Source organism: Anarhichas minor, unplaced genomic scaffold (genome assembly GCF_050575085.1).
Source record: "Anarhichas minor isolate MPS153535 unplaced genomic scaffold, ASM5057508v1 ptg000002l, whole genome shotgun sequence".
Lineage (NCBI taxonomy): Eukaryota > Metazoa > Chordata > Actinopteri > Perciformes > Anarhichadidae > Anarhichas > Anarhichas minor.
Window position 1 is genome coordinate 6,911,304 of NW_027466448.1, and position 13,341 is coordinate 6,924,644.

The 13,341-nt window shown below is 41.7% G+C and overlaps 1 protein-coding gene across 1 annotated transcript; it reads left to right on the plus strand.

The window, feature by feature from the left end:
- Nucleotides 1–342: 342 nt before the first annotated feature.
- shc3 (SHC (Src homology 2 domain containing) transforming protein 3) lies at nucleotides 343–12,818 on the plus strand. The gene is made up of 12 exons (XM_076087422.1): nucleotides 343–1,240; nucleotides 4,440–4,510; nucleotides 6,777–6,840; nucleotides 8,316–8,435; nucleotides 9,372–9,425; nucleotides 9,559–9,610; nucleotides 9,696–9,825; nucleotides 9,924–10,077; nucleotides 10,223–10,316; nucleotides 10,429–10,620; nucleotides 11,903–12,231; nucleotides 12,367–12,818. The coding sequence occupies exons 1-12, from the start codon at nucleotides 608–610 to the stop codon at nucleotides 12,493–12,495; spliced, it is 2,022 nt and encodes a 673-aa protein (XP_075943537.1). The 5' UTR covers nucleotides 343–607; the 3' UTR covers nucleotides 12,496–12,818.
- Nucleotides 12,819–13,341: the final 523 nt, after the last annotated feature.

Genomic DNA, 13,341 nt, shown 5'->3' on the forward strand with positions numbered 1-13,341 from the left:
ACAGTGTTCAGCAAGCCTTTTGTTGAGAAGGTTTTCTCAGATCAGTGAGTCATGCTTTAGCTCTGAGCCGGCAGGCAGCAGTCAGTAGAGAGTATTTGCTCTTCCCTCGCAGTATCCGTGATCATCGACAACATAGACCTTTCTCTGTTCTTACTTTTTGGATTTTTGAGGCTAGAAATCATCAGCAGCAGCAGCATCACCACTGGAAACCAAACAAGCTGCACCACAACACTGGCAGCCTTTTAGAGACCTTTTTCCTCTCCATCCTCTTCCTCCTCTCCTTCAGTGCTGTGTTTCCATGGATTGTGTCTGTATATTTCTATCTGACGGATTGGATTGCAGCTCTGGATTTTACTGAGAGTAGATTGGACTTTGGCGACAGCAGCAGCAGCAGCTCAACACAACCACCACTGTAACCTCAATAGAGAAAATTAAAGTCAGGTGGCCTGTGATTGCTAAAAGGCGTTTGCTGCCTGTACCGCTGCTGCTATGTTACAGGAGAGGGTAATCAGCACGGCTCAGCCACGTCTGCCAGCACACTTGTGAAAGAGGCAGGCTGTGCGTGTCGGTTGGTGGAGAGAGGGGAGAGAGCAAGAGAGAGAAGGGTATGCTTCACCGTACCAAATACAACCGCTTCAGGAATGAGTCAGTAACATCCGTCGATGAGCTTCTCCACGGCCTGTCCATGAACCCCAAGGTCTCGGCCACCCCCCAGTCTGCAGCCGAGACATCTTACACACCCCCGACTGAGGTCCAGCCCTCCTCCGCCACCACTGCTTCCAGCACCCCAACCAGCCACGGCTCTGACCACCTGGAAGATGGAGGCACCACCCTCTGTACCCTCATCAACAAGGTGTCCGGCCTGAAATTCAGCAACTCAGGCAGCCTGCTGGGCATCAAGGGTCTGCCCTCGGCTGTCAAGGACCTGGCTGTGTCTAAGCTGCAGGGGGGTGGGGGATCGGGCTCAGGCAGCTCCAGTGGCCCGAGTCCCAGTGCGGCGACGGCAGCAGCCTCTGGTGTGGGCGGCTCTCTGTGCAGCTCGGCCTCCCATTCGACCCCCTGCTCGCAGCTGGAGCCATCAGCCATCAGCATGAGCAAGAAGAGCCGGCTGGACGAGCTCCCGCCCGGCGGAGAGGACTGGAATCCAGGTGGAGGTGGTGGACTGGTGATCAAACCCTCCAGAGGATGGCTCCACTCGACCGAGAAGATCTCTGGTCCAGGAGTGACATACATTGTGAAGGTTGGTAGTCTCATTTCCATTTTTGTCCTCTCCTTCTTTCCCATTCTCTCTTTTCTTTCAATGACTCAAGCTCAGCCACATGCAAGAGGAGGGTGGGGGGGGGGGGGGGGGGGGGGTAATAGTTTTAGGAGAGATGTTTTATTGGCACATAACAACGTGCCCTTGAGTGGGTGAATGTAGGTTGGCTACACCAGAAGGTGCAGCAGCAGCAACCAGAAAATAGACATTGAATAATTCAGGAAATACAGAGGGTTAACATTGGGCTGAAATAGAGGAAAAACCTGTGATGGCAAAACAAAAACAGTGATCACCAGTGTCATTTTGAGTGTGCTGTAAACATTTCAATTCCTACAGTCCGTCTCATGTATGTGGACGCACAGCGTTATGCTTTTGTAACCATGGTGATGTGTTATTCTGTACATTGTGCGTCTCTATGAGCTCTCTGGCTGTTTTAGCTCGCACACAGTGAAATGGTGGAAATGGAGAAAAAAACAAACACACAGTGCACGTTTGTCTCGTTGCAGCCGTATTGTAATGTTAATGTTGTTCAGCCATCATACATAATTTAAAGCAGCACAAGTTTGCGCACAAGTAAGAGAGCTGTGAATGTCATCGTGCCGACAGTGAGTCACTAGCATGAGGAGTGATGATGCTGAGCCCTGGCTCTTCAAGGTGTAAAGTGAATGAAGAAGCGCAAACAAACCATTTTCACTGAAACCATAACTTAGCAGTTAAGTGTGCATCTTTTTTATTGATGCAGCACATACAATGTGGTTTTGTGGTGGCTGAATGATCATACTGGAGAGGACTGCCAGGTGACGTCTTATATTCCAAATCAAGTTACACAGCATGATTGCCATCATATGACACGTACAACTTGCCCGAACAAAGCCGACAGTATCTGTGACCAGCGTGACATTCCATTAACTGCATTAAGGACGGCGGCGCTTATTTGTCCAGTCAATGCTGCTGAAAGCATCCACACTGAGAAGGGAAATGGGTCCGGTCGGTGCTACCCCCCCCCACCCCCCGACCCCACCCTCTGCTTTTCCTGTGGTTTGAGGTCCTGTGTGTATTGAGTTCAATGTGGTGTTATGCTCACAGCACTTTTAATTAGCGTCATGTGGTCACTCCTCGCGCATCATGCACCATTACTCTAAAGGGACATTGATTGACAGTGACACTTTTTTACTTTTGCTTTTTGCCCATGGTAACTACGTCTATATATAGAAAAGATAAACAAAACAATAACGCCCATCTTTTTTTTTTGCATTAGTTAGTACATTGTAATTATTTACTTCTCGTGTTTGTTCTTATTATGTGCATATTTTTCATTTTATTCAACATTGCATTAACCTTTAGCTTAGTGGTATTTATGGGTAAGTGCGTTGTCCTTTTGACCCGACATATCCTGTCTAGACTGCACAGAACTGGACTGTATAATATAAGGTTTCTAATTCAACAACTGTTATGGACCATCTACACGTTTTGTTACATATTTTCACCTGACTGCAGCTAAATGATATGAGAGCCACTTTTTCTGTTTGGAAATAAACTAAATGTTTAAATTCATGAGCATAACAACAACACTCCAGTAGGCAACAACTCCAGCCGGTATGATATATGACTGTTTCAGGTTGTTTGTTATAAAGTGTGTGTCTGTAGTTTTGCCGGTACATGTTCACCTGAAAGGATATAGAGGTTGTATTGTTACTTGGGATCAGTTATGGCCTCTTTCGAGCTGGCTTCCCATCGATGTTAATAATTAATTTGAAGTGCAGTTTTACTTTGTCAACCATGTACTTGTTTGTTGTACAGCATGAGAGAAAAACATCTTCATGTTGTGCTCAGAATAGGTCTCTACCAATTTTAGAATCGTTAGATATATTTTTGTCCCTGCTGAATAGTGCACTTCAAACTCTGTGTTCTGAAAATAGAAAACAGTACACATTTGCAAACGTCATGTTGACCAAATGGTATTTGTTTGCTGGTGCTTGCAAAGCGCTCACTGGAGAGAAGGGGCCTCATAATCTGAAAGTTATGATTCTAATAACTTTGTTCTTTCTGAAAAGGAGTGGAAATAGAAACGTTGGGGTGTCTGGATGTCTGTTCTGTTTACAGCCAGGTTATGAATGTGATTCTGATAAAATGTTCTCAGTCTGTGCAATATTAATGGATTTATGGGATGGGAGGAAAGTCACCGCATGTGGCAGAGTAACACACTGATGCAGTTTCCAAATAACTTTATTTCTTTTCCAACTTTGCATGAACTTTGTGTCAGTCTTTGCCTTTGGGCACTCCTGCTGGATGTTTGTTTTTAACTAGAAAGTAGAAAACCATGATGCACATCTGCTGATGAAATACAGGTTTAAGTCAATTTGCGAAGGTTGGATGAAAGGATCATAACTGAAGTTGCCAAATTAATATCCACTCGTTTATATAACCATTCATAAGATCAGTGTAATGTTTACTTGAATTTGTTCTCGGTGTGTTTTGTGCAGACTGTATGTTAAGAAGTGACCCGCTGAAAGACAAACCTGTAATGTCAATGGCCCTTTTGTACAGGAAACATTTTAAGTGCTTGTTTTTCTCACCACAGTGTTTGTCATTGGATGATTGGATATTTGGTGTTCCAAAAGAACAGGATTACTAAATTACCTTGTGGAGTTATATTGCAACCACACAAATCAAAGTGCTTTGTGTGGGACCGTTAGTCCTAACTATCACGTTCCTTCCTCATAAAACATCTGTAAAAGTGATTTTTGTTATAAAATAATTTTTAATCCAGCATTCTTTACATCCATGTTTGCTAGCAGCCTTCTTCTGTAAAAGTATCTTTTGTGCCTCACTGCCAACGACAGGCAACAGGAAGGTGTACACACTTTTGGGCATGTGTGTCGCCGTGCATGTGCACAAGATGCAACAAATCGGGGACTCTCTCAGAAAGACACTGTTCCATAGTGCTCCTCGTGGTCAAACACCACCAGGATCGGTCTAGTCAATTTTTTCCTTTCTGGAATTAGCGCCTGGTTTCTAGATGTTAAGTTTACGTTGTAGTGATTTTGTATAAAGTGAAGGACTGCAGGTATTTGGATTTAGTGAGTTTAGATTGGTAATGCAAACGAATCAGGCATATTTTCTTTCTGTACAACATTATGTGCTTGTTATGAATATAACGTTTGACATTTTTTCTTTCCAGTACCTGGGCTGTATAGAAGTCCTTCGGTCGATGAGATCCCTGGATTTCACCACGAGATCACAAATCACTAGGTAAGGCCACACTTGCTGTTCTGACTTTTCACTTGCTTTTTTTATTTAAAGCAAATCCCAGCCATTAAATGCGGATTGTTATTGTGTGTACCCAAACATAACACACATAAGTCTGGTGCGTATTTGTTCACAATGAAGACTTAGTATAACTGTAAACTATCTAAACTGATTTATTAGAGGGTTTATTTGAATTTTAAAGTGGCAGTTGTTTTTAAAGATTTACTTAAAAACCACAAACATTCATAAAAGTTTTTTTTTATACCAGGTCTGAAATATTAGATTATTGAACCAAAAACCAAGTCATAAAACCCCAAATATACTAATACAAGATATTATTTTAGGTGAAATCTGTTTTGAACCTTATAAGAATAGGAAATTATAGGTTTAATGATATCTATGCTCCTACCTGGGTTTGTGTCTGTTTATAACTTGTGTACTTAAGCAGATGATTTTAGTGACTAAGAGACGACAGTGGCAACGAAAAGACCAACAGCAGAGAACAAACTTTATCAACTGTGCTATCGGTGTGAATTGGTCAGTGACCAAATGTTTTAGTGGTTAATAATTAATACATTTAGTATTAAAAACTATTAAACGCTTTGTTTTTCAAGGAAATCACTGCTCTCTGTCATGCCTTCGCAAATACAAACTTATAATTACAAGCAGAACATTAGTTCTCGGTATTAATAACGTTCAATCTGCAATAATAATAAAAAAAACATTTTTAAAACGGACAGGACTTTGATATTTTATGTATTTGGAGTACATCTAGGTTGCCTGTTATCACAATTTGTTTGCACAGAATTTTCTGTGACTCCATGTGTATCTTTGAAATCATTGACCAATGTGCAGCCAGGCAAAGGCCAACAGTGAATCGGTTTGTGTCATGTCCACTTTTATGCTTGACTTCCTGAAGTCAGTCCAGACTAACGCTAGCTTGCAAAGCCACACAGCAGCAGCCTCTCTCTCTCTCTCTCTCTCTCTCTCTCTCTCTCTCTCTCTCTCTCTCTCTCTCTCTCTCTCTCTCTCTCTCCCCCTCTCCCTTACTGTGTGTATGTGTGTTTCTGTTTGGCTCTAATAAAGAAAGAGATGGACAAACGGAGAGAAAATGTTATGTCTCAAGATATTGCTATTATTAGATTTCGCTATTCTGAAAGAACCTACTGCTGTGTGAGCAGTAGGTTCACTTCTTCTCAGGGGGGAATTAGATTTTTCTGCATCAAAGCAGCTCTATCTTTAGCCACCATTTAATCCATATATTGTTGTCTTTTACATAAAAATGATGGCACGGATAAAACGGTTCACTTCACATCTGAAAGACCGTTTTAGATTTCACTCTGTAATGTGCAGCTGTATACCAGATACAGCTGCATGGTTCCGAGAGGTGCTGTGCATTTGTAATATTCCCTATAGCACCATATAAAACACTCTACACTGGATATTGAATCTTGACTCAGGCCTCTTGTGGCCAAGGTGATTTCATTTTATGTGCAACAACCTGTAGAGTTCAGGCTCGCTGTAAATACAGTTATTTTTCTTTTAGGTAAATGTATTAATCTATTGTTTTTTTTTTGTTTTTTTTCATTTATCAATGGACAACTCCATCTTCTCATGTTAATAGACAATAAATACAAAATCCAAACAGATTGCAGCAACAGCTAATTATTCAATATGTTCATAAATATAGCAATGACCATATCAAATAACAGAACAAGACAGTGCATGTCAAGCCCAAAACATATATGAACTATGCATTTACTTTACATTCATCCAATATTTTATGTCCAAAGGATTCCCGAACAGTCGAGTAACTCACAAACCAGACTAATAATAGCCGTAATAATAAGTGATATTATCATAAATAATACAAAGAATTGAATTATTCGATTATCACACAACAATAAGAAACCACTGAAAGAAAAACTGCACCATCTCATGTACCCTTAAATATCTGCTAAAATCAGCTTTACTTTGTGATGATTAGTTAGCTTTGGCATGCTCAACATGGTGTAACTGCTGAACATCAGTATGTAGCATTGTCACTGTTAGCATGATGACATTTGGCTGAGAGTTTTGCTGTGCTTATGGACAGCCTCGTAGAGCAACTAGCATGGCTGTACGCCTTTCCTTCCAAGATAACAAAAGAAAAATGTTCTTGGCAAAGTACATAATCATGAAATCTAAAAAAAAAAGCCAAAATAACAGTGATTCTGGGGCTGTCTATGGTCACCATCTTGGCTTCACCCTCCTCTCGCCCTCCCTCTAGGGAAGCCATCAGCCTGGTGTGTGAGGCTGTTCCAGGGACCAAAGGAGCTCTGCGGAAGAGAAAGGTACATGGATGGACAGGGAGGGAGGGAGGGTGGGTGATGGCGTGAGCGAGCACGGGAGTTAAGCGATGCCCACACTGAGAGGGCTGAGAAAATGAATGTTCGTGAAAGGTACAGTAGAGAGAAAAAGAGGAAACAGCATTAGATATTCATTTACCCTTCCACGATCTATATATAGCATCGCCTCTGTAAGTTTCTCTCATCCTTCCTTCATGTAAAAAGAGAGGGAAAACAGAGACAGATGGAGAGAGGAAGAAATTATGAGAGAGAGAGAGATTGTACTTAGAGGAGAGAGATCAAGAGGTATGGGACTGCATGTGCGTGGGCGTAGCTCCAGCCCACGATGCATTGCACACCGCGCACAGTGCTTAGTGACTCATGTAGTGCACAATATCTGTGATCAGGAGGCTGAGCCTAGTGTGTGTGTGTGTGTGTGTGTGTGTGTGTGTGTGTGTGTGTGTGTGTGTGTGTGCTTGTGCTTGTGTGCGTTTGTGTGCGAGCGCCTGTCTTCTGTGTGCATGTGCATGGTGTGTGTGTGTCCACAGTGTGTGAGGAGACTGTCTTAATGTGGGGTGTGAAATGAAGCATTACTCTGCTCTCTAGAGCTTGTTCAAATGTCAGGGAATAACAAAATCCGAACTGACTAGTTTCTCTCTCCGAATAGATGTAAGATATAAGATAATAATATGTTGGCTGTGTGACAAATGCACTATGGTGACATCAGCTTCATACTGAGCATTTTTAATGGGGGTTGGCTAATTTTATCTGGCTTCTTTGGCTCGTCTCTTCTTTAAAATCACCACTCACAACAGTATTAACTACCCAAAACTATTATTAGATGACATTTGCATGGCCCAAACTGTAATCGATAAAAATATTCAACTGTAATGTTTTCTCTGTATACATTTGCAAGTGGTGAAATGGCAATTATAGTACTTCTTAAAAAAATAGTTTGCCATTTTCAAGTTATAGCTGTTAGCAGGTTAGCTTAGCATAAAGATTGGAAACGGGGGGGGACAACAAGCATGGCTCTGTCTAAAGGTAACAAAATCTAAAGCTGAACAATTAGCATGTTACATCTCATTTATTTAATTTGTACAAAATAAGTGAAATTTACAGGAGGTTATAATGTGCCGGACTGTTTTGTTGTTGGAGGCCAGTCGAGACCCCAGAAAGTCACTTTGCCCGGGCAGGAAATAGTTTGAAGATACAACTTGACTTGATTACTGAGCTGTAGAGGTGCTGGTAGTTGGCTATTGTTACATTTGGACAGTGCTAGCTGTTTTCAGGTCTGCCTGCTAACCAGCTGCTGGCTGTAGCTTCATATTCACACACACAGTGATATTGATCTTAACTCTCAGCAAGAATACAAACAATACATTTTTGAATTATTCCATTTTGATAGACTGTTTAATTGGTAAAGAAGTGACTTTGTTGCCGTAATTTGTTTTGTTTGTGTCTTCCTCTGTTCCTCTCAGCCACCGTCAAAAGCTCTGTCCAGTATCTTAGGGAAGAGCAACCTGCAGTTTGCTGGCATGTCCATCAACCTAAATATCTCCACCAGTAGCCTCAACCTGATGACCCCCGACTGCAAACAGGTCAGTGTGCAACCTTCGTAAACAATTATAGGGTGTGTGTGTGTGTGTGTGTGTGTGTGTGTGTGTGTGTGTGTGTGTGTGTGAGCTACAGTGGGTTAAAAATAAGATGCCTAAGAAAGATCCACTGAAGAAGGCCATGGGATAAGGTTTAGAACATTCACCACGCATACAGTATGTGTCTCCAAGATTAGAATGAATCTCCAAAGCTAATAAAAACTAAAAAAGAGGACATTTGATTCTAAATTTAGATCCATGAGATGGCGAACGTATTTTTAGCTGTTGCTAGAGTGACAAGATTCTTTTTTAAATATAATTAAGGATGTCTGTTCAAGGAGGTTTATGTAATAGAAGAACGGTTAGAGAAGGAAGAAGAGCACCAGCACATGACCTCTCCAGATGTTGCTAGAATAACCAGAGGAGGTTGGCAACCTGACTTTCCCTGTCATTTTTTTATGTTATTACTTATAGGGGTAATGAAATAGTTTTCTATGTGGTGGGGGTGGTCAGTAGTCACAGTGTGCTTTGCCGTCTACCCCTGTGTCTTTCTTGATACTGCCAGCAGATGGTGCCAAATTAGAAAATAATAAATATAATTAATAACTCTACACATAGTACATCAAACACGACAGCATAACATTTCTGATATCTTGAGTATCAGTTCCTCTGTTCCTTATCTCAGAGTTGTAGCTGCATTAAAATTAAACAAGTACCAACCTTCTCATCTAACTCTTGAATACTTCCAATATGGCTGCCTCACGGTGCCTTAGATACCAGGCAGTTATCTCTCATTTAATTAGTGGGGAAAGGCAAATAAATGAACCATATTCTGACATAGATTTTAAACTATGTGTGTAGAATGCATGCATGTGCCTTTGTGTGTGTGTGTAAAGAGGCATTTGTAAACCCATTTGTGCTGCATAAATGTGTTCTTGACAGATCATAGCCAACCATCACATGCAGTCCATCTCCTTTGCATCAGGTGGAGACCCTGTAAGTATCTCAATGGCCTGTGTCATATTAACTTTGTCTTGTGGTAACTAAATACTACTTCATCACAAAAAGATTTGATAACCAGAAACCAGAAGATAAAAGTTGTGGTATTTTGTTTTTGTTTTGTTTTTAGGACACAACAGATTTTGTTGCCTATGTAGCAAAGGACCCCGTTAACAGAAGAGGTAGGCGTTCATTCCTTTGATACTCCGTATAGAGCGTGTCACACGCAACATGCTCATTAAAATGTGTTGCTCCCGCCCTCGTCAGCATGTCACATCCTGGAGTGCTCTGACGGACTGGCCCAGGACGTCATCAGCACCATTGGCCAGGCCTTTGACCTTCGCTTCCAGCAGTACCTGCAGTGTCCGTCAGGCAAACTGTCCTCCTCACATGACAGGTGAGAGGTTCATGACACACTCGCACAGCTTCACTAACACACACACTCGCACACATTTGCAGCTTTGAGTTTCATGATCAAACCATGTTTTTCCCCAGGGTATTAAACATGGAGGAGTTGCCATGGACAGAGGAAGAGGAGGAGTCAGCAGAACATCCTTACTATAACAACATCCCTGGCAAGATGCCACCCCCTGGAGGCTTCATAGACACCCGGCTGACGAATCAGAATGCGGCGCAGGATGGGTGCCAGGTACAACTCAGTTCATGTGGATTAATCTCAGGAACTTGAGCAGAGTAACTTCAGTTTTCATGTAGATGTATCTCAATCTCAATAGCAATTAATGTTAAGATATCAATAACATGGTCTCCTAACTGATACCTGTGTGTGTCATCAGATGGGCCCATGTTCAGTAGATCAGACGTATTACCAAGGGCGGCACTGTGGAGAAAACTGGGGAGATGAAAGAAAGTCTGTATTCATACAACAGGGTAAGAAAATCCAAGCTTTCCCACTACTTCAATATATGGGATACGTTTTTTGCAACTTTGCAGAATGTCATCAACTCAACGCTCTGATTGTTTCTCCAAATGTCTACCGTAGGATCATTTGATATAAACAGTCTGCCCGAGAGCAAAGGTCAGGCACAAAAAACAGGAGAGATGCCCGCGTATGTGAACACTCAGCAGATTGACGCCCAGGTGCTCGCGGCGCTCCAGGCGGAGGCGGAACATGTGACAAAGGGTATGGCAGCTGCGGCCAAAGAGAGCCCACAGAAGGACCTGTTTGACATGAGTAAGTCCTGGTTTCTGTCGGTCATGTGATTTGAATGGCGGATTCGTTAACATCTGTGCCGTGCTTTCAGAGTAACATTGTCATGACTTTTCTAACCAGAGTTCTTAATGATAGAGGATTCTCGGCCTATTGTTTCTCAGTGACGTCGGTGTGGCATTAATAACACCACATCAGCACGGAGACAATAGGAGGAGTGTTAATGTGCACAGCTATATTCTTTCCTCCTTTCAACTTTCACCTTGCCTTTGCTATTATTATACATAAAAGACCCGTTTCATAAAGTTAGGTGTCACTATGTATGAAGAATTCATGACAAATTACACGCGAGCAGTGAACTATTCGAAACCGTTCTTGTATGAAGTTTGAGTGCAGGTGTTATCATCCACCTACTGTAGTTCTTTGACCGTGAACAGTCACATTTTATTTTGTTCCTCCACTAACAAACTCCAGCACTTTTATGACAGAAAGTCATAATTTATTCATATTGGATACAGATTATTGCACAATACAATGTGGAAAAATCCAGTTATTTGACTTATAAAGTTATTGAATGAGTAATGAATTTCAGTACTATTTATTCGATTATTAAATAGTTATATTCAATATAGTTTTGGAGAAGAGAAACAGAAACCCAATGTACTTTTAGTAAAGCACAAGTAGAAGTATATTTTCATATTCAGCACATCATCATCTTCTGCTCTGTTTTTGATAAATCCCTCCTTCTTGAGCTGCTTTGCATTTCACGGTGGTCTTTCTTTCGGTTATGTTTCTTTATACAATGTGTGTTCAAGCACCACAACAGTGTTTTTGCTTGCTTTATTCCATCTGGCCTAAACCGAAGAAATAGAATATTTATTTAATGTGATGCAATATCCTTGAAATGCGATGTTTGTCCAGGATATGAAATAGTGAGATCATTTTAAAACCGTTTACCAATGAGATGTCGGTTAGTGTAGAAAGTCAGTTTTGATAAGGAAAGCAAAGGTCAGGATTATTTTCAGTGTCACCATAATTCAAATGCATATGTTTATCCATTAAAAAAAAATAAAAACCTGCATTGTTTACATCCAGTGAGAAATGAAGACACTGTTCTTAAGTTTAAGCACTGATGACCTTGTGTTTCAGACACATGTTTAGGTTCTCAACTATTAGAGTAGCTGATATCATGGATGAGCATAGTTTACAAATCTAGACAGCTGAGTGATGTCAAGGTAAAACTTTCGCAAGCGATATCCTTCCTCTGTTAATTCATCGTTGTGGCACTGCCCCTCGCCTCTACCAGAGCCCTTCGAGGATGCCATTCAGTCCCAGTCCCATCCGTCGTCCCAGGGGCCAGCCCAGTGCCAGGTGGTCTCCGGTCTCCACAAGGCAGCATCCGTGGACAACTCGAGCCCTCTTCTCGTGCGCTCGGTGGCCTTCCGGGCGCAGGAGGAGCTGGAGGGCCAGACGTGGTACCATGGCAAAATGAGCCGCCGGGACGCTGAAAAGCTGCTGAAAGAAGACGGGGACTTCCTGGTTCGTAAGAGCACGACCAACCCAGGGTCCTACGTACTGACGGGCATGCACAATGGACTCGCCAAACACCTGCTGCTGGTGGACCCTGAGGGCACGGTAAGACGGCGGTTGAAGGACATGTAGAGTATTTCAGGGAGATATCTGTAGAAGGAGAGAAAGAAAAACTCAACTTAAATGAAACTCCTTATTAGGCCACAACTGACATTTAACATCTCTGTCTCTTTTTCAAAGGTACGGACAAAAGATCATATATTTGACAGCATTAGCCATCTTATTGGCCATCACCGGGACAACAATCTGCCGATTGTGTCAGCTGGGACTGAACTGTGTCTCCTACAGCCTGTTGGAAGGAAACAATGATGCCTGCAATGCCTGGTGGGGAGTGGGAAGCTCTGAACAGTCTCTCCTACCACTCTGAAACTTGTAGGGGAAACATGAAGAGGAGATGCTTGAAGGCTCCATGCGCTGACAGTGTTGTTGGGGAAATTGGCCCGTGGTTATTTACTGGAGGCACTGGAAGACGCAAGATTTGTTAAAGATGAAAAAACAAATATTTATAGAACTGTTATTATTTTGTTGTGATGACTGAAATGCTATATTTTTGAGAAGACATAGGTGCATTTGGACATAATATCTTGATTTGGTGTTTTAAAAGATTAAAAAAAAGACAATTGTTCTTGTAGTTTAGATGAAGTGCAAATCAAACCTCAAAGAGGTGTTAACAAGAGTATTTTAGAATAAAAATCTGAAATTTTAGTTTTGTCTGTCAAGCACAACCACATTTCTACAGAAGCCGTTGGCTAAGAGGTCGAGGAAACGAAAACAAATGCTGTTTATAATGAATTACTTGAGGAAGAATTTCCTTTAATCTCACCAATAGCGTGACGGCTCACTCTAATAGTCACTATATGAAATCTGCTTTTATTGGGGAAACTGAATGTGTTTTGCTTTGCAGTAGTCACAAAGTGTTGGGGTACAAACGGACATCCTTCATAGTGCTATCAATGGCTTTAAAGAAACTTTTTTTTATGAAGTATTTTCTCGTGTCACTGCGGTCGCATGACTTAAAATCAACTGTTCTTGTGGACATTGTTCGTAGACCTTGATACCCTTTATTTGGAAGAGGCGCTTGTGTATGCTGACACTGTAAAAAATAGTTATGCTTTTAAACCAGTGATTATTTCTGAGTTGGGTTTCTCTGGTGTG

Coding starts and splice junctions, on each gene's coding strand:
- shc3 (XM_076087422.1), top strand. CDS start 608: ATGCTTCACCGTACCAAATACAACCGCTTCAGGAATGAGTCAGTAACA. Junction 1,241..4,439: donor GAGTGACATACATTGTGAAG/GTTGGTAGTCTC, acceptor TTTTCTTTCCAG/TACCTGGGCTGTATAGAAGT. Junction 9,826..9,923: donor CTGTCCTCCTCACATGACAG/GTGAGAGGTTCA, acceptor GTTTTTCCCCAG/GGTATTAAACATGGAGGAGT.